The sequence below is a fragment of the Grammomys surdaster genome, unplaced genomic scaffold (genome assembly GCF_004785775.1).
Source record: "Grammomys surdaster isolate TR1022 unplaced genomic scaffold, NIH_TR_1.0 382, whole genome shotgun sequence".
Classification (NCBI taxonomy): Eukaryota; Metazoa; Chordata; class Mammalia; order Rodentia; family Muridae; genus Grammomys; species Grammomys surdaster.
The window spans coordinates 184,400-205,182 of record NW_021604801.1 but is presented as its reverse complement, the minus strand read 5'-3'; the positions used below and the strand labels follow the sequence as shown (position 1 = coordinate 205,182).

General features: G+C 53.8%; 1 protein-coding gene across 1 annotated transcript; it reads right to left on the bottom strand.

Annotated features, from left to right (window-relative positions):
* Positions 1-1,079: 1,079 nt before the first annotated feature.
* Positions 1,080-19,783, bottom strand: Ephb3 (EPH receptor B3). Its single transcript, XM_028781272.1, has 17 exons — positions 19,281-19,783; positions 11,411-11,475; positions 9,389-10,061; positions 7,000-7,155; positions 5,982-6,332; positions 5,726-5,850; positions 5,391-5,550; positions 5,197-5,305; positions 4,880-4,932; positions 3,845-3,967; positions 3,497-3,744; positions 2,858-3,073; positions 2,600-2,749; positions 2,318-2,511; positions 2,071-2,226; positions 1,858-1,960; positions 1,080-1,693 (listed from the first exon to the last, which is right to left on the bottom strand). Exons 1-17 carry the CDS (start codon positions 19,372-19,374, stop codon positions 1,523-1,525), a joined length of 3,147 nt encoding a protein of 1,048 aa, XP_028637105.1. The 5' UTR covers positions 19,375-19,783; the 3' UTR covers positions 1,080-1,522.
* Positions 19,784-20,783: the final 1,000 nt, after the last annotated feature.

The following is a 20,783-nucleotide window of genomic DNA, read 5'->3' as shown; positions in this document are numbered from 1 at the left end:
AGGAGCCAGTAACTTTCCAATTCCCAGATTGCCTGCCTTTAAAATGTTAGCTGCGTCCTTATAGGCCTATAGTCCATTGGCCCCACCTAAATTTCCAGGAAGCCCTGATCCACCTGGAGGTCGTAAAACACCAGACTGTGGTGGCCACACTTGAACAACCCCCACCCCCCACATGCATGCCCATGCTTCTAGGCCTACCTCCCCAACCCCCCTGCATTCCCCCCCCCCCCACCCCAATGAGGGACACTCTAAGTTAGGATTCAGATATTTCAGAAACCTGTTCTAGGCAGCACCTAGGGTTGCCCTGGGATGATCTGTTATGCCCTGCCCACTTCTGTTTGGTGGTCCTGCATTTCTCTCCCCGTGAGGATATCCTCCCCTGCACTTCCCCCTGTCACGATTGGTTAAAACAGACCCAGGGCGCATATGCTTACCTCCTCAAGCCCATGCCATTACCCAGACTACGGCTCTTACGCATTTTCATGTTCTGACACCCCAGAAGTTTTCCTTTGACTCCAGAGACTTTTTTTGACCTCTTCCAGGCTCTTGCTATGTATATCCCAGGCCTTTCCAGCATGCAGGCTGTCATAGACAGGGGTTTCCAGCTTCTGCCTCTAGTGCTGCCTGGGGACTGTGGTCAAGTTCCTAACCATCTGCCTCTTCTCCTGGCTGGGTTACCAAGTTGAAATAAGATGTGGATGTACATTTGGCTTTGGCCTCAAGACTAGGCTTGGGTGACAGTGCTTGGTGAAGGGGAGCCCACACTGGGACGCTGAGGACTGATTAACCCTATGGTTCTCCCTCAGGGACTCTACAGAACACCATGCAGACTGTGGAGCCACAGAAGCAAAGAACTAGAGAAGGGCTTGCTGGTCCCAGTTAGTGTGCCACTTCTGAGAGCTCTGTTAGATGCTCAAAGCAATGGAACTGAACTATAGGAAAAAATCAGGCCTGGATAGGCCCCAGTGTAGTTTCCCACTGACACTGAGAAGATGTGAAGGTCTAGCAGACAGCAATGATTTACATGAGGAAATCAAGGAAACCTGCTTTGAGAGGAGGAATGAGAAGAGGCAAGAGAATCATCTTATTGCCTTTATTTCGCCGTCTGCCCAGCTGGCCCACTACAGGGTGCAGGGCCAAGCTTGTACACACTCATGCTCTCTGTGCAGGCAAGCATGTGCACAACACACACACATACCTCCACCCCCGTCTTACACACACACACACACACACACACACACACACACACACAGTCTCTGGCTCTCTGAGTCAGTCTCTGGGAGGCACAGGCTGCTTCTCAGCCTGCTCCCGCCTGCCCTTTTATGACAGCACCAAGGGTAGGCAGGGCCCGCAGCCTCCAACAAGTCCCTGTGCAAACTGGGGATACCAGCTGGCTTCAGGATGGGGCACCATATATCCCCATTCCCAGAGTCCCCTCTTCCACTTCCTGGGGGAGGGAGTACTCTCTGCTTACCTGGCGGGGTCAGACCCCTGCCAGGGCTGGGGCCTGAAGAACCCAGGCTTATTCCCACCTGACCCAACCAGGACCTTCACTACTGAAGCACAGCCAAATCTGAGTTGTGAAGATTCCCCACTGGAGAGCAGGCAGGCATGGGCCCCGAGGCATCTGGGGAGGGGACATCACCCCCTCTTCTAATCCATCTTCAATATGAAGAGGTTTGGGGCACACTTCCTGGGAGGGAGCACAAGCCTGGAGAAGTCACAGCGAGGGTCCTTCCCCAAACTTCCATCTTCTGGGCCACAGCCAAAGGCCAGGCACCCAAAAGTCCAGCTGGCTGGTCAGAATCCTTGTGCAGTCCTGGGGGGCAACCCCCTTGTTGGAGCTGAGTGTCAGACCTGCACGGGCAGTGTCTGGTTCATCTGCAGCCGCATGTCCTGGATACTGCTGAGGATCTTTTTCTGGTGGCCAGCCAAAGTGACCCCAATCCTTAGCAGATCTCTAGAGACAGAAAAAAAAAAAAAAGGTACTAAGTCCTTTCCCTTCTACCCGCTATGCTGGGCTCAGCCAGAGCTCCTGCCCAGAGCCTGCACCTTGAAGGGTACACTTACTCTGCAGTCATTTGGGCCACCAGGTCAAAGGATGCAAACCCAGCACCGACAAAGCTCTCTTTATACCTCCCCATCTTGATGGCATCTAGCCAGTCACCCACTGTTGTGAACGTCGTATAATCTGGGACCGTGCGGTCCAAGAGGGGCTGGGACATGCTGTGGAAAAAACAAAAAGAGTGACCTGGTACATCCTGGGATCTAGGGAGTAGGATTAGGGTTGCTAGCCTGTGGGAGCCAGGACACTGACCCAGACGGGGCACTGGCGATGACCTTGAGGCTGGCAGCATTGCGGATAAGTTTGTCTAGTGTGTTGACAATTTGGGAGAACTTGGGCCTGAGGTTCCGGTCCCGCACCCAACAGTCCAACATGAGCTGGTGCAGTGCAGTGGGGCAGTCCATGGGGGGCGGTAACCGGTAGTCTTGCTCGACGGCATTGATGACCTGGGTAATAGTAGGGAATTGGAAATGAGTTCCAGTCCACACTCCGCCCACTCCCACCAGCCACGCACACTCCCTCAGCCTCACTCACATCCTGGTTGCTCATGTCCCAGTAGGGTCGCTCTCCGTAGCTCAGGACCTCCCACATGACAATCCCGTAGCTCCAGACGTCGCTGGCAGAGGTGAACTTCCGATAGGCTATGGCCTCTGGGGCGGTCCATCGGATAGGGATCTTCCCACCCTGGTTGTGGGGGGACATACCCTTCACCTTGTGACTCAGTGATGACCCCTGACCCCCTGCTTGGCCAGCCCTCCCCTCCCACAAATCCCTCTCAGTTGCTTCCTGTACCAGGGAGCTGGTGTAGGTGGGGTCTGAGGGGTCATCCTCCAGGAAGCGAGAGAGGCCAAAGTCAGAGACTTTGCAGACCAAGTTGCTGTTGACAAGGATGTTTCGGGCAGCAAGGTCACGGTGCACGTAGTTCATCTCAGACAAGTACTTCATGCCGGCAGCGATGCCCCGCAGCATGCCCACAAGCTGGATGACTGTGAACTGCCCGTCATTGAGCTGGAGGCAAGAGGTGGGCTCAGTGGGGCCTGCTGCCTCCCCACAGGCCCATGGCCTACCTGTTCTCTCTAAGCGCTCTGAGACCATGTTTTGCAGTTTGTGTCTAGATTTGCTGAATGGAGACAGCTGTTAGCTGTCCTACTCTGTGCCATGAATCATGTCTACAACATCCCAGTGGTTCTTGTGAGGATCTAGTATTACCAGCCCTAGTTTATAACTAAGGAAAGGAAAGTATCTCGCTGGATTTAGACCACACAGACAGTAAGAGCAGAGTTGGTATTGAAGGCCCAGTTATTTCCCTGTACCAGGCTAACTCTAAACTAAATATGTGTAGACTATGAATAGGGTTTCTGACTTGGTGGAGAGGGTAACCAGCCTGACCTAGCTCTCTGCAGGAAGAAGAGGAATGGGGCTAGCTCTTACCCGTAGGAAGGAGTCCAGGGCACAGTTCTCCATGAACTCAGTGAGGATCATGACTGGACGACTTTTGGTGACTACACCCTCTAGACGGATTATATTGGGATGGTCAAACTGACCCATGATGGAAGCTTCACTTAGGAAGTCCCGCCGCTGCCGCTCGGTGTATCCCACCTTCAGCGTCTTGATGGCCACGAACACCTCCCGGCGGCCCGGCAGTTTCAGCCGACCCCGGCACACTTCCCCAAACTCCCCTGGAGAGCACAGGCACAGGTCACATGGTATGCTGGGATCCACCCAGCACTTCACCCACCTCTGCCTTGCAGGACCACTGGCTCTTAGGTTACTACTTACCAGCTCCAATCACCTCCTCGATCTTGACACAGGACACATCAATCTCCTTGGCAAACTCTCGGACGGCCTCATTGGGGTCCTCATAGGTAAAGGGGTCAATGTAAACCTTCATCCCGGGAGCAACTACAGGGAAAAGAGGCAGATACATGAGGGTGGACTTCAAGCCATAGGCAGGAGCTCATATGCAGGGACCAGCCAGATTGGGTGCACTCTGGATAGCCTCTCTGCTGAGCCTGCCTACCCTCTATGCTGTGCCCTGGTATCTGTCCCTCCCCCACGAGAATGCCGGGGAACCACATGAGCTAGACGCTCAGGATTCCTGTCTTTCTCCCTCGTCTCTCATCATGTTCAAACTTCTTTCCAGTTCACTCTTCCCTTACTCCTTCTCACTGCCCAGCCTTGTCCAGGCCTTCAACATTATTGCAATAGCCTCCTCGCTGGGCTCTCTGCCTCTGCACTTTTCTCACCCAGCTGCTCCGTGTTCTTGGAACAATGTGTCCACTGTCTTCCTCCTCACCTGAGAGCCCTCCCAATTACCAGCAGTAGAGTCAAGTCCAAACTCTGCCTGCTGTTTAGGACCCTCCAAGGGGCTGGCCAGACTTCTCGGCTGGCATTCTCATGGCTGTCAAACCAATCTTCTCACTGCCCCCACAGCCGGGCACACAGCCGGGCAGTCCACACCCATCACTTCCTTCCAGAGGCTTCTTGAGCCAGGAATGTTCCCCAAACACTGTTCATTCTACCACTTCCTGTAGGAAGCCTTCCTCTTTGAACTCTTAGTGTCCTTTGCCACGGGAATTAACACCTAATTGTTTCCTGTGTGTGTGATACTTTGTTTCCACAGGACTTACTGTCTTTGGGACAGGCTTTACATCTTGTTACATCTTAAGACTCTGGAGGTAGCTAGCAAACAAGGGAGAGCTCAGGGTACAAACTGTACCCTACTAGAAGCAGCCAGTCAGAAGAATGAAGTTACAGGGGAGAATCATCTCTAAAGCTATGGGAGCTGGACACTGGGGACAGGGAGACACTCACTGTATTGCTGCAGCTTCTCCGTGTATTCTGCATCAGGGCCATGGCGCTGCTTCCTGCAGGGGCAGAGGAGGCCTAAGGCAAAGTGCTATAGTTCAGGGAACCCTGGAGCCCACAGAAAAGCCAAGGGTGGGAACCCACGGCTGGTGGTCAGAGTCACTCCTGAGTCTCTGGGTAGGGGCTGAAGTCCCTGGGAGTAGGGCAACTATACAGAAGACAGGGTGGATTGGAGTAGGGATTCTCTGGCAAGGAAAGTGTGGCAGGAGAACTCTATCCCAGTAATGGGGAGCCTGAGTCAGTTTGTGGGGCAACCATGGTACCTGAGGCAGACAAGAGCGATGACCACAACGACCACCATGAAGACGAACCCAGCTACGGTGGATCCCACAATCAGAGGAAGCTGCTCTTGAAGCTGCTGGGCACCTGAGCCTGGAGGTCAAGGGTGAGCAGCGAGTGAAGGGATCTGAAAGCTGAGCCGGGGCAGGGACTGGCATGCGGTGGGAGAGGGGTGTACCTCTTTCACTCGTGGTCTCAAACTCAGCTGGGCGGCTGTACTGTCCATAACCGGCTACTGTGCGAGCCCGGACCTGCACTACGTAGCGGGCATCAGGCTGCAGCCCATCCAGTTGTACAGAGTTCTTCTGGCTGGTCACAGTGGAGGCGATGCCTTTACTCTGCAATGCCACGAGAATGGAGGCGCCTTCAGGTGGGACTAGACCCAATGGACCCCTACCCATAAACAGGCTCGCCCTGTGCTGAGGCTCTGGTCCCAAAGGCCTTTAATGCTATCTGGGTGCCATCTTGTCCCTGAGCAGCCTCTAGCCTCCTCCTGCCCCTGGAGATTCTGACCTTCTCAAAGTACTTCATCTCGTAGTCCAAGATGACTCCATTAGGCCGCTCTGGGGGTGCCCAGGACAGGGTCAGGCTGCTCCCCGAGCTGCTGTGCAAATGGAGTGTAGGTACTTCTGAGGGGGCTGGAGAAGAGAAGAGGTCACTAAGTAGATGCCCCTGGGCCTAGGCATCCTTCCTAAAGCTCAGTTCCCATAGGACCCCTCTGTATGCACGGCAAGATGACCCAGATCCCCCTCTGTGGGCCCCTTCTCACCAGCCTGGTTGGTGGTGATATTCACAGCTGCATAGCGGGGTGGCAAAGGGCTTTTGCCCGAGACACCGTTGACAGCCTGCACCTCAAAGGTGTAGCGTGTGTGGGCCAACAGGTGGCTAATGTGGACCCGGCGCTCCGTCAGGCCCAGCTGCCGAGGCACAAACTCCACGTTGTCATCACAGCGTGAACAGGTTGCCGGACCCCCAGTCCCAGAGCTCCCTCGGCACTTCTTGCAGATGACATTATAAAGGAGATCATCTCGCCCCCCAAGGTCCCGGGGCTCACTCCACTCAAGGGTCAGCGAGGTCTCATTCACATTGGAGATCACACCCCGGGGTGGAGATGGCACCGCTTTGGGAGCATAAAGGAGAAATGAGTTGGGGGTCCAGGACCACCCTTCTGCCCACTCTGCCTTGGACATTTACCCCACCTCTGTCAATAATCTTTCTGTACTTCCTTATTGGGACAACAAAACTCCTGTTCACCCATCAAGACTCAATGCAATGTTACCTCCTCCTAGAAGCCTATCTTGATTGTCTTCTTCCATCCTCCATATGCCCCCAACATCATTCCTAGCACTTAGCATATTGCATGGTCATTGCCTGTTTTCGAAATTTGGTACTCAGCTCCTTAGTACCAGCCTCTCACTTCCTTTACATCCCCTGCACCTGGCACACCACAGGCGAGGACAGGAAGCAAGCAAGCAGGGCAGCACACCCTTAGGCTGTGGCCAGAGCTGGGCCGAGTGTGCAGCAGACAAAGGAGCGATGAGCTGGAGAGGCCCCCAGTCGGCTCCCAATGCCTGTTGGCAGCTAGAGGGACCTTGTTAAAATAAAATGCAGGTAGCTGGACAAGCCAGCTGAGCTGGATTCTGGTTCAAGGGCGATCACCTCCTCGGTGACAGCTTGCGCATATCATCTAACTCCACTGAGCTCCAGTTTCCTCAGCTAGAAGGGGTTATCTCACTGACACTGGCTCTCTAGGAAGGAAAGGAAACAGAGCGTAGGAGCTCACGTACTGGTGCAGGCGCTGTCTGCTGAGTCTGAGTCTGCACGGTAGAAGTTATTATGGCAGGTGCAGATGCTGGCAGCTGGTGACGTGGTGCGGCTATTGGGGGGACAGGGGAGGCAGGGCCCCTCTCCTTGCTTTGCCTTGTAGCTCCCAGGGGGACAGGCTGCAAGAGACAAGAGGATGACACATACTTACCTCCCTCCTCTGAGAGAACCTGGCCCTTCCCAGCCTATGTCTCAGCCCCTCCAACTCCCAGACCATGGGGGCAATGCTGGTATTGCCCAACTCCAGCTACAAAGGGCCCTTTTGCCCCACAGAAATCCATGTCAGCAGATTCCTCTTCACTTCCCCCTCCCCCCAGTGCCTCGGAAGACACCAGCCCATCACCTGGACAGTCTGGGCTTGCTGAGTGAGGCAGGGCAGAGGGAAGAGGAAGAGGAGGGGAGAGGAAAAGACTACCAGTGAGCTTCAGCACCCTGGACTCTGCTGAGCTGCCCCAGCTTTTCCTAGCACTCTGGGAGAGTAATTCTTGAGAACCTCAAGGATGCTGCCATAGATAGGCTAAGGGTTTCTCAGCAGAGGGCCCCCGGCAAACCTCTACCCCACCCACCAAGGAGCAGGACAGGGTGAGAAAAAGAGGAAAGAGGGGATAAGAAAACAGCAAGAAGCCTGGGGTCACCTGGAATCCAAAGGCCTCAAAGCCTCCCAGGGGACCTGTCCCAAATGAGGCCAGAGCCAGGTGCTTGAATACCCTTCTCATCTCTTCTGCCAACCATATTCAGCCCCCGTGGCATGAGCTCTGCACATTCCTCACATGTAGGGTGGTCATAATATTTATTATTCAAAATCAGAACATTTAAGGAGTGAAAGGGGACACTAGGATTAGTAGGATAATGGGCATAATTGGAGACTGTCCTGGACACAGTAGAGACTTGTCAGTCTATCCATGTGGTGACCTCTGGAGAGGGTCACGGAGCTTTGCGATGCCCGTAGATGGAGGTGTGCCCTTCTTTAGAGTTTAACCTCCCCTCATGAAGGTGATATTCCATCCTAGATCTTTGAACCAGTGGGGGAGGGGGCAGAGGCCAGGCCAGCCTGGTTGCTATGGGAACCAGCCTGCACTTCCTGCCAGGGACCTGCAGAGTGTTAGCCCTTCTTCGGGCTGTCAGGCTCATCACCCCCACCCGCTTTCCACACTTGGGAAGAGGAAGTTTCCAGCAGGTTCTTAAAGAGAAGCAGAGAGGCCAGTGAGGCAACCCAACACAGGGCCTCATGAGGCAGGCCAGGCTGATGGTCCAGCCCCCTTACACAGAGGGCTATGATAAGTGCCCTTTTCCGCTCTGGGAAGTATTGTCACAAGTCCCATGGAGAAATGGGCAGACAGAAGAGACGAAACCCTCACACCTTGCCCTACTTCGGCCTTGGGCAAGGATTTAATGCCAGTTCCTATATTTCCTACCTGGGAGGCCTGCAGTACAGAATCTCCCTGAGACTCAAGTTCTTGTTGGCAAAATAGGGAGAAAACTCACAATCACTCTGCTGGGTAGTGGTGAGGCTTAAAAGAGAACGCCCCTTAAGAGGATTTTACAGCTAGCTGGAAAGCCAGTAGATCACGAGGTCTATGAGATTCAGCAAGTCTCTAGCCTGCGTAGTGAATAAGTACTTGAACAATCCCTGTCCTGTGTCTCCACACTCTGGGGACCAGTGGCTCCCATCTGCCGGTGACATGAGGTCTTAGGGCAGGACATCACTTATGCCCGTACACTCTTCGGAAACATCTCACTACTGCCCCATTTTTCATGAGGGAGCCATGGGTAGCATGGTTAAGTGACTTGCATAGGCTCACAGAAGTAGTAAGTTGAGGACTCAGGGCTAGAGGGACTTTTGGCCTCTAACTGTACCAGCCACACTGCCTCTCAAGAAACCTGAGCCCTTAAGGCAGAGCGATGCACACAGCATCATGCCCTCAGCTCTCGAGTCCTTGAACTTCCAAGGTGAAGTATACATTGGAGACAGGACCAAGCCTCCAAAGTCTGTCCAGGCTCGCACTGCTCACTAGTTGTGCGTGCACAAAGTCTTCACTCTTTTAACTTAAAGCCCCCCTCTCTCTGGCTCCTCCCCTCCCTCAGTAACCCTGCTCTGGGGCTGGGGACTACAGGAGAGGCTTGTGCATGCCAGGCTAGAGCCCCACCACTTAGTGCATCCTCAGCTTCGTTTTCTTCCTCTTTCCCAGAGTTCTTTTCTCTCCGTGTCCCTCTTTGTAGGACGTTCTCTATTTCACAGCAGCTGCCCCTCCCTCTCCTGCCCTCCAATCCACACCTGAGACCATATCTGGTCAGATATAAAGTCTGGCTGTTGTCAGGCTTCCCTCCCCTCCTTCCTCAGGCCCCACTTACCGCGGCACTGGGACTCCTTGGCGGCTGGCTCATGGCCAGTAGCGCAGGTGCAGGCACCAACGGGCACCATCCACTCCCCGTCGCCATTGCAGTAGAGTTTGAGTGGTACAGATACCTCCACAGCGTTAGCGATGCAGGTACCGGGGGCAATGACCAGCGAAGTGGGCTCAGCCCCCGTGAGGGTCTCGGGGAAGAGTGCAAAGCCTGCAGTGGTGGATGCACACTTCTTGTAGAAGGCACGCACAGAGATGAGTGACATGCAGGCACCCTGGTCCTGGAAGGCCAAGTAGAAGCCGGCCTTGGAAAGCGGCCCGAAGCTGCGCACCTTGGTGTTGACGCGCCCGGCATCGAGCCGCGAGAAGCTCTCATCTGGCGCAATGGTGTCCACTTTCACATAGGGGTTCTCCATCCAGAAGGGAGAGGAGGCTGAAGCCACATCACTATCAGCCTCGTAGTAGAAAAGGTTAAAGGTTTCCTTGCAGGAGCCAGGGATGTTGGGGATGCTGTTGCAGTCTCTCACGGTGAACTTCAGCTCCACGTAGACCCGCTGGACTTCCCGCCGCCAGATGAAACCCGTGCGCAGCCAGTTGTTCTGGCTGGACTCACGCACATTACACACCTGATACGTGCGGATAGGATTCATGGCTTCATCGTAGCCGCTCACTTCTTCCCACTGAGTGGGGAGCAAATAAAAAAGAAAATGAGCCATTTACCTCACAGAGGGGCTTCTGTGGTGAGGGGCTTCACATGCACACATGAGCTCATAGCCTAGCTTTCTGGGTGTCTGTGTCATAGGCTCAAAGACCTGCTTTCTGAGTGCCTATGTCATTTAACCTCCCTGTACCTCAGTTTCTTGGTCTGAAACCAAGAGATAACTTGCATAACTCAGGCCGGGCGGTGGTGGCACACGCCTTTAATCCCAGCACTTGGGAGGCAGAGGCAGGCGGATTTCTGAGTTCGAGGCCAGCCTGGTCTACAGAGTGAGTTCCAGGACAACCAGGGCTACACAGAGAAACCCTGTCTTGAACCCCCACCCCCCCCCAAAAAAAAAAACCCAGCATAACTCAGGAATACAGAACTAATGAAGAAGGCACCTAGATCAGGGCAGAGACCTTGAGAAGCCTGGTGTCAGGCCTATGTTGTTATCTTGGGGCCTCAGTTTTACCACGTGTAAAGTGGGGCTGACTGGAATTAGATGAGGGTTTGAGGAATGAACGTGGATTTGGTGAGTCTTGCCCTACCAAGAGAGAGCATTTGGTGAGAGCTGGTAGTGTTGGCAACACTAAATTCCACAAGAAAGCCAAGGCTTATTATAGAAGAGTCACAGCAGCTAAAATCCAGTTGGCCTGATGGCTGCAGAGTCTTGTGCCCACACTGGGTCCCAGGGCTCAGCCCAGTCATGAAGGCTACCTGGGGAAGTTAATTCCAACAGCTGAGAGATATTAGAAAGGTAGGAATTTAATAGTCAAGAAATAGAGGCCCTGAGAAGTCAATTGCCCTGCTCAAAGGCACACAATATGCTAGAGATTTGGGGCTCAGGCCTCCTGGCTCTTTTTTTTTTTAAGTTTGTTTATTTATTTACGTTTTATTTATTTTTAAAGACAGGTTCTCTCACTATGTAGTCTTGGCTGTCCTGGAACTATGTAGATCAGGCTGACCTAGAACTCACAGAGATCTGTCTGCCTCTGCGTCCCAAGTGCTTCTATTAAAAGCATGAGCCACCATGCTCTGGCTTGGGTTCCTGGATCTGGTGCCAGCACTCTCTCCAGGGACCCAGGAGTGAGGGAGGGTGGTCTGGATAGACTTGGGGGTGGCTGTTAGGTGAGGGCAGTAGGACAAAGATGAACCAGCAGACAGAGTGACACAAACGTTCACACACTTAGGAGGATCGGACTAAGAAGGTGACAAAAGAGGGGAACGAGAATGCCACAGGAGCTGAGGACAGAGGCAGCCTAGGTCAGGCCTTGAGGGAGAAGGCATAACAGCAACCAATATTCAGGATAGATGATGGGGAAGTCTTACCCCACTCTCTGGATGAGATGTCCATGCCAGCTCGGATGTCACCCATTTCGTGTCCATGAGAGTCTCTGGGGAAGCAATAGAAGGAAAGGTCAGGGGCTAACCTCAGAATGAGGGAGAAGTCACCCAGGAAAGTCAGGGATATAAGAAACCAGTTTCCATCTGGCACAGCCGCTCCCAAGTCTCCAAAGATACCTCCCTTTTCCTCAGGGACCCTAAAGTCATCCCCAGAGGTGTCACAACTCCAAAGGTGTCTGGCTGGCTGGCTAGGGGTACATGTCTGCCTCTGACCCTAGGCCTGGGTTAACTGAGGCTGGAGCAAAGACTGGTTCACACACCTCGGGCTCTCCTAATCTCCACACAAAGGGGCCAGCAGGGCCTTTATCCTGGAACAAAGGGCTGTGGGCTTCAGACCCAGCAGTGTGGGCCTCCCCTGACTCCATTCCCAGCACAAAGGCCCAGCCTTACACACTGCCCTGGGGAAGAACAGTGGCAGGCCAGGGCCTGTTCCCATCCTCCTACTCAGCCACCTGTGGGGGTTGAAGCAAGGATGCTCTTTGAGGTAAAAGGACCACCAAGCCTAGAACTTAGTTCAAAGTTTCATGAAATCCTTGGAGAGGGCACTGCTCACAGCCCTCTATGGAAGAGGGATGCCCAGACAGAGCTGGTCTAACTGGTGAAACTGTGAGGACATGGAACAAGGGGCTGGAGGTAGCAAGTTTGGGTCCAGCTGATTTAGTAACAAACCCCTTAAAGGGATGAGAGAGCCAGGCATAGAGGCATATTCCTGTAATCCTAGGACCTGAGAGGTTGGAGTTGGGGTGTGTGTGAGAAGTTTCAGCTTAGTGTAGGGGTACATGGTGAGACTGTCTCAAAAACATACCCTCCCCCCAAATAAAGCTCGGAAAACTGGAAACCCAGCTGTGTGTCCCAGCCAAATTTCTCCCTCCAGGAAGTGTTTCTTGGACATCCAAGTTAGGTGAGTTGCCTTCCTCTGTGAGTCAAGGGACAGTCCCTCTCTGTTCTGAGCTCCAAGTTCCTTGTCAGCTCAAGGGGGAGGGGCACCCTTAATGTTCTAGACACAAACTTGCACCCCTAGAATCTGGTTCTGAGCTTTGGCTGGACAACTGAAGACAGCATGACCCTAAGATCAGGCCTAGCATGACACCAGGAAGGGAAGGGACACCCCTCCCCCCCTTTTCTGTAGCCTGAGTGCCAAGTCAGCCTCAACTTTGAACTTTAACAGGCAGAGATACCCCAGAACGTCTAGAGGCCGTCACACCCTTGGTGGCACAGCTGAGGGTCCCTAGAAGGTCCAAAATCCACATGTTCCTGCAGAAGCTATCAGAGAACCCAACTGGCGGACAGGGCAGTGATGAGTGGACCCCAGTGGGTGGCACAGGGGCAGAGTGCAGCGGGTACTCTCTGCAGGGAGCCAGGCTCTATGACTACAGCAGCTGGTGGTCCTTACAAGGCTGGCTGCATGACAAGCTGTCCCAGCCTCCTCTGGCAGACAGACCTACATACACATAGAAGCAGGGACCCAGAGATAGACGGAAAGCAGGGCCTTAGCTGGTCCAAGTTGAATGTCTCTGGCAGGCTAGGACCAGACAGCCGGAATGCTGGGCAGTGGACTACAACAGACAGTAAGATGAAGAGACAAGGAGGTCCAAAGAGACATCGACAGAGAAGAAGATTGCCAAGTGGCCTCTTCCCCAGCCGGCAGCCTGGAATACTCCTGTCCCAGGGAGCAGTCGCTCCGCGTTGAGCCAAACGCACACCCTCCCCCAGCCAACTAGCCGGCCAGTCCGCCTGCTTGTCTGTCCGCCGCCGCCTGCCGTTGCCCGCCCGCTAGAGCAGGCGAGGGCTCCCACTGCTCCCGCGCGCTGCCTCCCTCCTCCCTCACTTCCTTCGGCTCAGCCTGTGCCAAACCCATCTGGAACTGTTTAAACCCAAATATTCAGCCCCCTCCCCCCTCCAGCCAGATTCCTCCACAGTTTAAAACAAGCCCTGCGCTGGCTCCGGGAGGAGGGGAGGGGGAGGAGAGAGGGGAGGGCTGGAGGCGGGCGCAGGAGGAGGGAGAGAGGGAGGCTCTTCATTTCTGTTTAATTTCTGGAGAGGGAGGGAGGGGATCAGCCTTTGGCCATCGCTCAATCTCGGCACATTTTTCCCATTAATGAGGAGAGGACTTGGGTTTCCAGGCCTGTGTGCCTGAGGAGGGGCTCGGGCTCCGGTCACCCAGGATGGGGAGGAGGCGGGCGCTCTGGTTTCCCCTCTTCTCTTGGGAGAGGAGGGGTCTGTTCCTTGCAGTCTGCCCCAAGCACGGGAGGGAGATCTAGGGCAGACTGAGTATCAGTGCCCTGGTCTTAGAAGGACTGACTGGGTTATAGCACCCATCTCTACCCATGGTACCGGAAGAGAGACCTTTTCTCTGCTGTGAAGACACGGACTAAGAACAAAAGAGCAACGTGAGCAACCTCCAAATCCTCCTAGTTGCTGCTCACAGGCCAACCCCTCAGCCAGGTGGCTGTGGAGGGAGATAAGAAAGGACGGCCACCCCCTAGACACAGGACTCGCATTGTTCTTAAGAGTCACCGGGAAGCTATCACCAAGCTGGTGACCTGGAACTGGGGCTTTGATGAAATACCCTTTCGGTTTTCCACTGGGCCACAGCCATAGCAAGTAACTGTGGCAGCAACTGTGTGGTTCTCACCTATGCACAAACACAACACTTGCACGGGCAGTTCCCGGTTCTCAGTGGCTGAATTTGTTTTCCACTACTGGGACCAAAGAAGGGCAAGTCAACACATATGGTGGACAAATACACTCGGAACCACCCGCAAACACGTACACGGCCCCCCACACAGCTAGTCTGTCTTTTTCAGACAGATGCATATGGTACAAACAGATTAGTCTCCTTAGACATCCACATACAGAGGATCTTTCTTACACGCAGATCCAGCGTGCCCTAAGGCAAGACCCACTCTCGGCCACACAGCCTTTCCAAGGACAGGCACGCACAATCCAACAGTGCATCCTCTTCTCACACACCCCACTGCACAGCTACAAGACAAGTACTAGTTTCCCTGTATAGACTTGTAACATGTAACAGTCACATGGAAAACACACCACAGCACCATGAGGGAGCATGGAAACTCCTTCTAAGAATTAACCATCAACGGGAAAGTTTGTGGTACACACCTTTAATCCCAGCACTTGGGAGGCAGGGGCAGGGGCAGGGGCAGGGGCAGGGGCAGGGGCAGGGGCAGGGGCACGACGATCCCTATGAGGTCAGTAAAGTCTACAGAGAGTTCCAGGACAGTCAGGGTTACACAGAGAAATCTTGTTTCAGGGAAGAAAAAAAGCACCAATCATTAAAGTAAGTGTAACAACTTGGGGGTTCTACAATCATCAGACACACAGTGCAAGCATGCTTTTCTTTGGGGTATCTGTAGCAGAGTGATGGAAAAGTTGGGGGAAGGTGCTAACTCTCACCCTGCCTCTCAAAAAGGCAGGGTGACTCCAGCTCTATTTCCTGTTGTCCTAGCTAAAGCAGGAGCTGTCAGTCAGGTCACAAGGCTGGGGGTGGGGCAGGGGCATTGAGATGATTCTGGGTGTGGCTGGGTGCGGCCTCTCCAGGTATAGCCCCTGCCTAAACAGCAAGCTACTTCCCTGGCAGCAAAATGGCAGTATGTGGACTCCTAAGCCGTGGGGAGGAAAGCATCATTCAGCAGTTCAGCTCAGGAGCTGGCGCACTTAAATTGGGGAGCTGGCATGATGGGGATACTGTGGATACCCCAGCCTGCCTCAGAGAGTCTCATTTGACTACACTTGTGCAAGACACAGCCTGAGATCCTTGCTGGCTGTCCTGGTGAAGAAGGGTTAGGCCCACTCAATTTTATTGAGATGCCAGATTCCAAGTTTGCCAGAGTATACCCTGTAGCAGAAGTTCCACCAAGGCCCAGGAAACAACAAACAAGAAACAGATCAGATCAAAGGAGCCTTTGGCTTAAATGCAGGCCACAGATTCTGAAGTGGTAGGAAAAAAGTTGTATTTCAAGGTCTGGGAAGCTGGTGGGTATCACAGAAGGACAGAGACAGGGAACAGGGTCTGGTCAGAAAGGCGTGCCCTGAAGTCTTGACAAGTTGCAGAAACTACCCCCATAGAGTCCCTACCTTGCACCCAAACAGGGAATCAGGTTCCTAGTTTCTTATTCCAGTCATGGGTCAGTTTATGTTCATGCTTATACCCTGCTGAGAAGGCCTGATACAGAAAGGGTTTGTGGGAATCCTGCCCTAGGGTCTGAGAAGTGTGTGTGTGTGTGTGTGTGCGCGCGTGTGTGCTGGCACACTCAGGTAGGTGGAGTGTTGGGTTTTTTTCTTTCTGTTATTGTATCATATTTTTGTTTTGAGTGCCTAACTTCCCCAGGGCCTCTCTCCCATTCTTAGCTATAGTCCCTTGGTCTTCACACCAGGGACGATGGGGAGGGGAGCATCTCTGAACAGAGAACACATTTTGTTTTTCATTCTTTCTCTCAGATGATGGAGATTTGTAATTAAATAAACCTGAGAGGGAGAAGAGGGGAGATGCACAGGGCAGGGAGCCCAAAGCCTCAGTGTTCCCACCCTGGACTGTCTCTGCCAGCAGCCAGCCTGGACCGTGGACATCTGGCCCAGGCACAAGGCCTCCATTCCTTCCCAGGATGCCGGTTTCAGTGGCCCAACCAGGAGTTGAAGCAGAAGGCCATGGGAGACTTGGCCTAAGGATAGCCCTTGGGCCAAGGGGCCACTCCCACCCCATCAGGTACCCAGCTGCCACCCCCCTGCCCAAGCCCGACAAACCAGTTTGACTCAGCACAACAGGCAGGTCTACAATTTTCAAACTATGCAGGCCTGGTGATTCAGCCTCTTCTGCTGTTTAATTAGTGGAAGGCTAGTGGCAGAGGCCTTGCCCACAACAACCCAGGCTTTAGCTCTCAGCTTCTTGGGCCAAAGTGGCAGTGGTGGCTAAGAGGGAGTGAGGAACAAATTGGTTCTGCTGCTGTCCCTTGTCAGAGCTGAAGCTCTGGCTGGTGACAAACAAGACAGGTCAGGAATGGGGGATGGGGAGATAGGGGTGGAGGGGAGGAATACCAGAGACAAGGGAAAGAAGCAATAAGCATAAGTAATCCAAGACAATCCTGGCAGTTCCCAGATTCTCAGGGTCACACTAACTACCTCACAGGACTGAGGCTTGCTGCTTCTCCCCCAGGGCCAGACTTGCCTAGCCTGGCTAAGTGAGATGTCCTCACCCCACCTTCTACAAACCGGGAACTCTCCTTTCACAGAAAGGTCTCTTCCCTGCTGGGACTTAACTATCCCTTCTCAAATGCATAGGACCTGTGGCTCTGACGTCATTCCTTATCCCATGCCCATTCTTAGCCTGTTCACCTCCAGTGGAACACCTCTTTCCCATGGATCTGGGCTAGTGGGAACTAGAGAAAAGTCCTTAAAGGAAGATAGAGTTGGTGATGAGGTGCCCCATAGATCCAGGGATCGATCTCTCTCTCTCTCTCTCTCTCTCTCTCTCTCTCTCTCTCTCTCTCTCTCTGTGTGTGTGTGTGTGCGCGCGCGCGCGTGAGTGTGTGTTAGGGTAGCAATTTTTCCACTAGGAAGGACTAGTAACATCCCGATCTCACCCAAATGGGAAACTGAGAAGAGAATGATCAGGAACCAGTGCCAGGCAGCTTGTGGGTACACACACAGCTCAGGGACCCTGAGTCTACATACACAGAGACTATTGAAGAGAACCAGGGACAGATCATCAACACCAAGAAAGCAAAGAGCCCTGCTCTACGGACACAGTCTCCAAGACTTGAAGCCTACCCATCACGGACTACCAGAAAGACAGCTGGGGTTAGGCAGGACTCTGCTCTCGATCTCTTTCCTCCTTGGAGCGACAAGGAGATAAGCCCCAACTTTCCAGTCCAGCCTTTCCTTCCATCATTCCTTCCTTTCAGCCCCTCCAGCAGGATAAGGACACTTCTCATTGCTCCCCAAAGAGCAGACCCTAGGGTGATAATAGTAACAACAACAGCTAATCCTTGAGTAGCAACAGCTGTGCTAAGTCCTTTACACGTAAAAACAATCCAATCCGATCCTAGCAGGTAGTCTAAGAGTCTGCTCTGCTCGGCACCTATATTTCCTTAGCGAAGGTAATGATAAAAGCCCACATTTGTAGGCCCCTCTACTTTCCAGAAACACCCTCACTGGCTTAGCCTCCCTCAGTCTGGCACTAGTTACGACTCTCATTCATAGCTGATCACAAGGGACTCTCAGTCACCATCAGCTCCTTGGCCCAGACGCTACTAGCTAGGGCCTGCTTCAAAGTGTCTGAGGATTGTGAGGGATAAAAAGGAGGAAGGGAAGAGCCTCCTCAGGTACGCTTAGCTCCTCCTCTCCCCAAACCACACACCTCCGACCACTCCACTCTCTGCTCTACTACCCACCACACCCCACAAAAGGGGCCTTAGGACCTAGTACACACAGGTGACACACAATTAAGTGTATGTCCCAGAGTGCATATGCCAATGTTGCCTCTCCTGAGCTAAGATAGTCACAGATCTGGGAACTCAATAGGCTCCCTGGCTCACACCCTTCAGGCAATCAACAACAAAGCCCTACACTGGTTTCTCACGCCTGAGATCCTATCACACACATGTGGGTGAGTGGGTGAGTGTGTGTAAGTGTGGGTGCAACCTCTGTGTGTCTGTCTAAATTTACATGTGTCCACCCATGTGAGTAAATCCATCATCTCAGTGGGCACCAAAATTCCAAAGACCAGAAACCTCTGAACTGTTTTAGAGATTTTTTTTCTTCCTAACCTTTAAGTTTACACTGTGAATTTACAGAAGGAACCCAACAGCATAGGGATCATGTTTTGTTCCTTAACTAAAAGTGTCTAGATCTGACCAATACAGCAAACGTTCCTGTATTCTAATTTCCCCTCAAATTCTTTGCTGCCCTCCCTCAACTTTAAGGAAGGTTTTCGCCCCTGACTTAATGGGTTTACAATTTTTGTAACGCCAGTATATGTGCTTCTAGACTGTGTTAGTGACCTGTGCCAGTGTTCCCTGTGGGTTCATGTCAAGTGGCGTAAGTGTGAGCTCTCTTGTCTGGGCCAGCCACACTCGGGCTGTTTGTTTGTCCGGGTTCAATTTCTTCTCAGTAGCAGTCTTAGTAGGTTTCACAGAGCCCACAGATAAGGCTGACCTTTTCCCGCCGCTGATGATTAGTAGCCACTCGGCTCAGGTACTACCCGGGCAAATCCCTGTTTGTGAGGTTCAATGGAAACCTAAGCCCTCCGAAGGTCCTGCTGGAGGTGGGGGTGGGGTGGGTCCGAGAAGGTTTACAACAGACACACACACCTCTTGTGTTGCTGGCACTTGAGAAACCATAAACAATGACAGGCCCCCTGCCTCTCCACCCCCGCAGTCATCCCCTGACAAAGCGGGGTGCACACAATCACGCTTACTGTTAACTACAGCCCGTTCCCAACCAGTGCAGCCCCCAACCCGAGGAGTTCCGCTTCACCCTCCCAAACGCCCAGTCCCGCAGCCCCCGCCTTGATGCTGGGTCGCCCACATTTCCTCGCCTTCCAGAGGTGCGAAACCCCGAGGGTCTCGTTTCTCTGCTTTGACTCTAGGCTATTCCTACAAAAACCCACGGCCAAACTGCAGCTTTCGGGAGTCGGTGCCGAGTCCAGATGCTAGCAGTTCCCCCAAAGAGGTCTGTGGAGCCGGCTCGAGCATAGAGCCTCCTTGGACGTGTGCTCAGCCCGAGGCCCCACACTGCGGGGCTCCCCGTTAGCGCGCGGGACCCCGACGCGGCTCACCTTCCAGCGCCCAGCAGCCGGAGGGCAGCAGCAGCGGCAGCAGCAGCGGAGCGAGCAGCGGCAGAAGCCCCGGCGGCGGGCGGGCTCCGGCCATAGCCCGGGGCGCTCGGAGGGGCCGAGCCGGGCCGCGCCGGCGGGGCTGGGGGCGCCCGAAGGAGAAGGCTCGCGCACAGTCCAAGAGATCCCAGCAGGGAGGGGGCGCAAAGCAGACGGGCGGCTCTGTAACCGAGGTGTCGCCCAACCCGGTACTCCGGGTAGATGCCGGCAGGTCGTTCCCGCGGGAATCTGGACGGACCGGTCCAGGAGGATCCGGGGCGCTGGGTGGCTTGATGTCCGATGACTCGGGAAGCAGAGGGTGCAGGTGGTCGCGGTTTTCGGGGCACAGTCCACTGAGGCCGAGCTCGGATCCCGGGCTCCGGGTGCGCGCGCCGTCCGGGTTAGGAGCCGGTATCTGGCTGCGCCGCTCACGTACTCACTTCTGCTGGTCCTCTCAGTGGAGCTGCCGCTCTGGGCGAGAGGGGCGGAGTTACCTGCCTGCCCGTCAACACTCAGGCCACGCCTCCAGAGACCGGCCGCCCACTCACAGACCGCCCAGCCAGCTGGTTCTGCTGCGAGAGCACTCTGCTGGAGTTCAGTTGGCCGCTCTTCCACCGAGCCCACCCTCGGCGTCTTGGGGCTTGGAGCAGGAGGAGCCACTGAAAAGATGAATTAGACTGGGCGGAGCCACACTACCTATTAGCCGGGTAACCCCGCCCCTTTCTCCTATTGGCGATTAGTAATCAGCTCGGTCCTAGACAGTGATAACCAGGTAGAACGAGCTTGGGGCGCCCCCCTGTGGTTAGCAGACCCATGAGAGTCTGTCAAGAGGCTTTTTTCTCCCAAGCACATCCAGACCCTATTAGAATAGGCCTTAGCGTGTAGGGAAAGGGATGTGTATGTGTGTGTGTGGGGGGGGGGGGGGGGGGGGAGAATTGCCCACCCCTGCAGATCCTGCTTCAAGGGACTCTCAAGGGTTTATTTATTCGTCTATTCGGTTGTGATCATTTGTTAGAAAATATTTTTGGGCACCGACAATGTTTCAAAGTGTCTAGAGCAGAGCAGAGAAGCTTGTATTATCCCGGAGCCATGTGTTATCCGGTGGAGGTGGGTTTAACACTCACAGCGGGGCTAACAAGCATTCCTGCCGGGAAAGAACCTAGTTTTTTGAAGCACAATGTTAGGTTTAAGGAAACAGCATCTGAGTGACAATATAAAAGATAGATGAGTAACAGTGTATTGGGGATGGGAGGCAGTGCTCCGGGCAGAGAACATACACTTTTGTGTTAAGACCTAGAATCGAAGAATCTGAAAGTTCAGAATAGCTTGAGTGCAGAGTCAGAGCTGAGAGGGTGAACAGGCTAAGAAGTAGGTGAGGAGGGGCCTGGAGGATACGGTTTTGGACTCACAATGTAGCTTTCCTCTTGAAACGGGGGGGGGGGCATTACCTTATCAGATTGGCATATC

Excerpts from the sequence above, each read along its gene's own strand:
- Ephb3 (XM_028781272.1), bottom strand. The coding sequence starts at position 19,374 with ATGGCCGGAGCCCGCCCGCCGCCGGGGCTTCTGCCGCTGCTCGCTCCG. Across the intron at positions 11,476-19,280 it reads CGGCTGCTGGGCGCTGGAAG|AGACTCTCATGGACACGAAA; the intron begins GTGAGCCGCGTC and ends TTGCTTCCCCAG. Across the intron at positions 2,512-2,599 it reads GGGACATGAGCAACCAGGAT|GTCATCAATGCCGTCGAGCA; the intron begins GTGAGTGAGGCT and ends ACTATTACCCAG.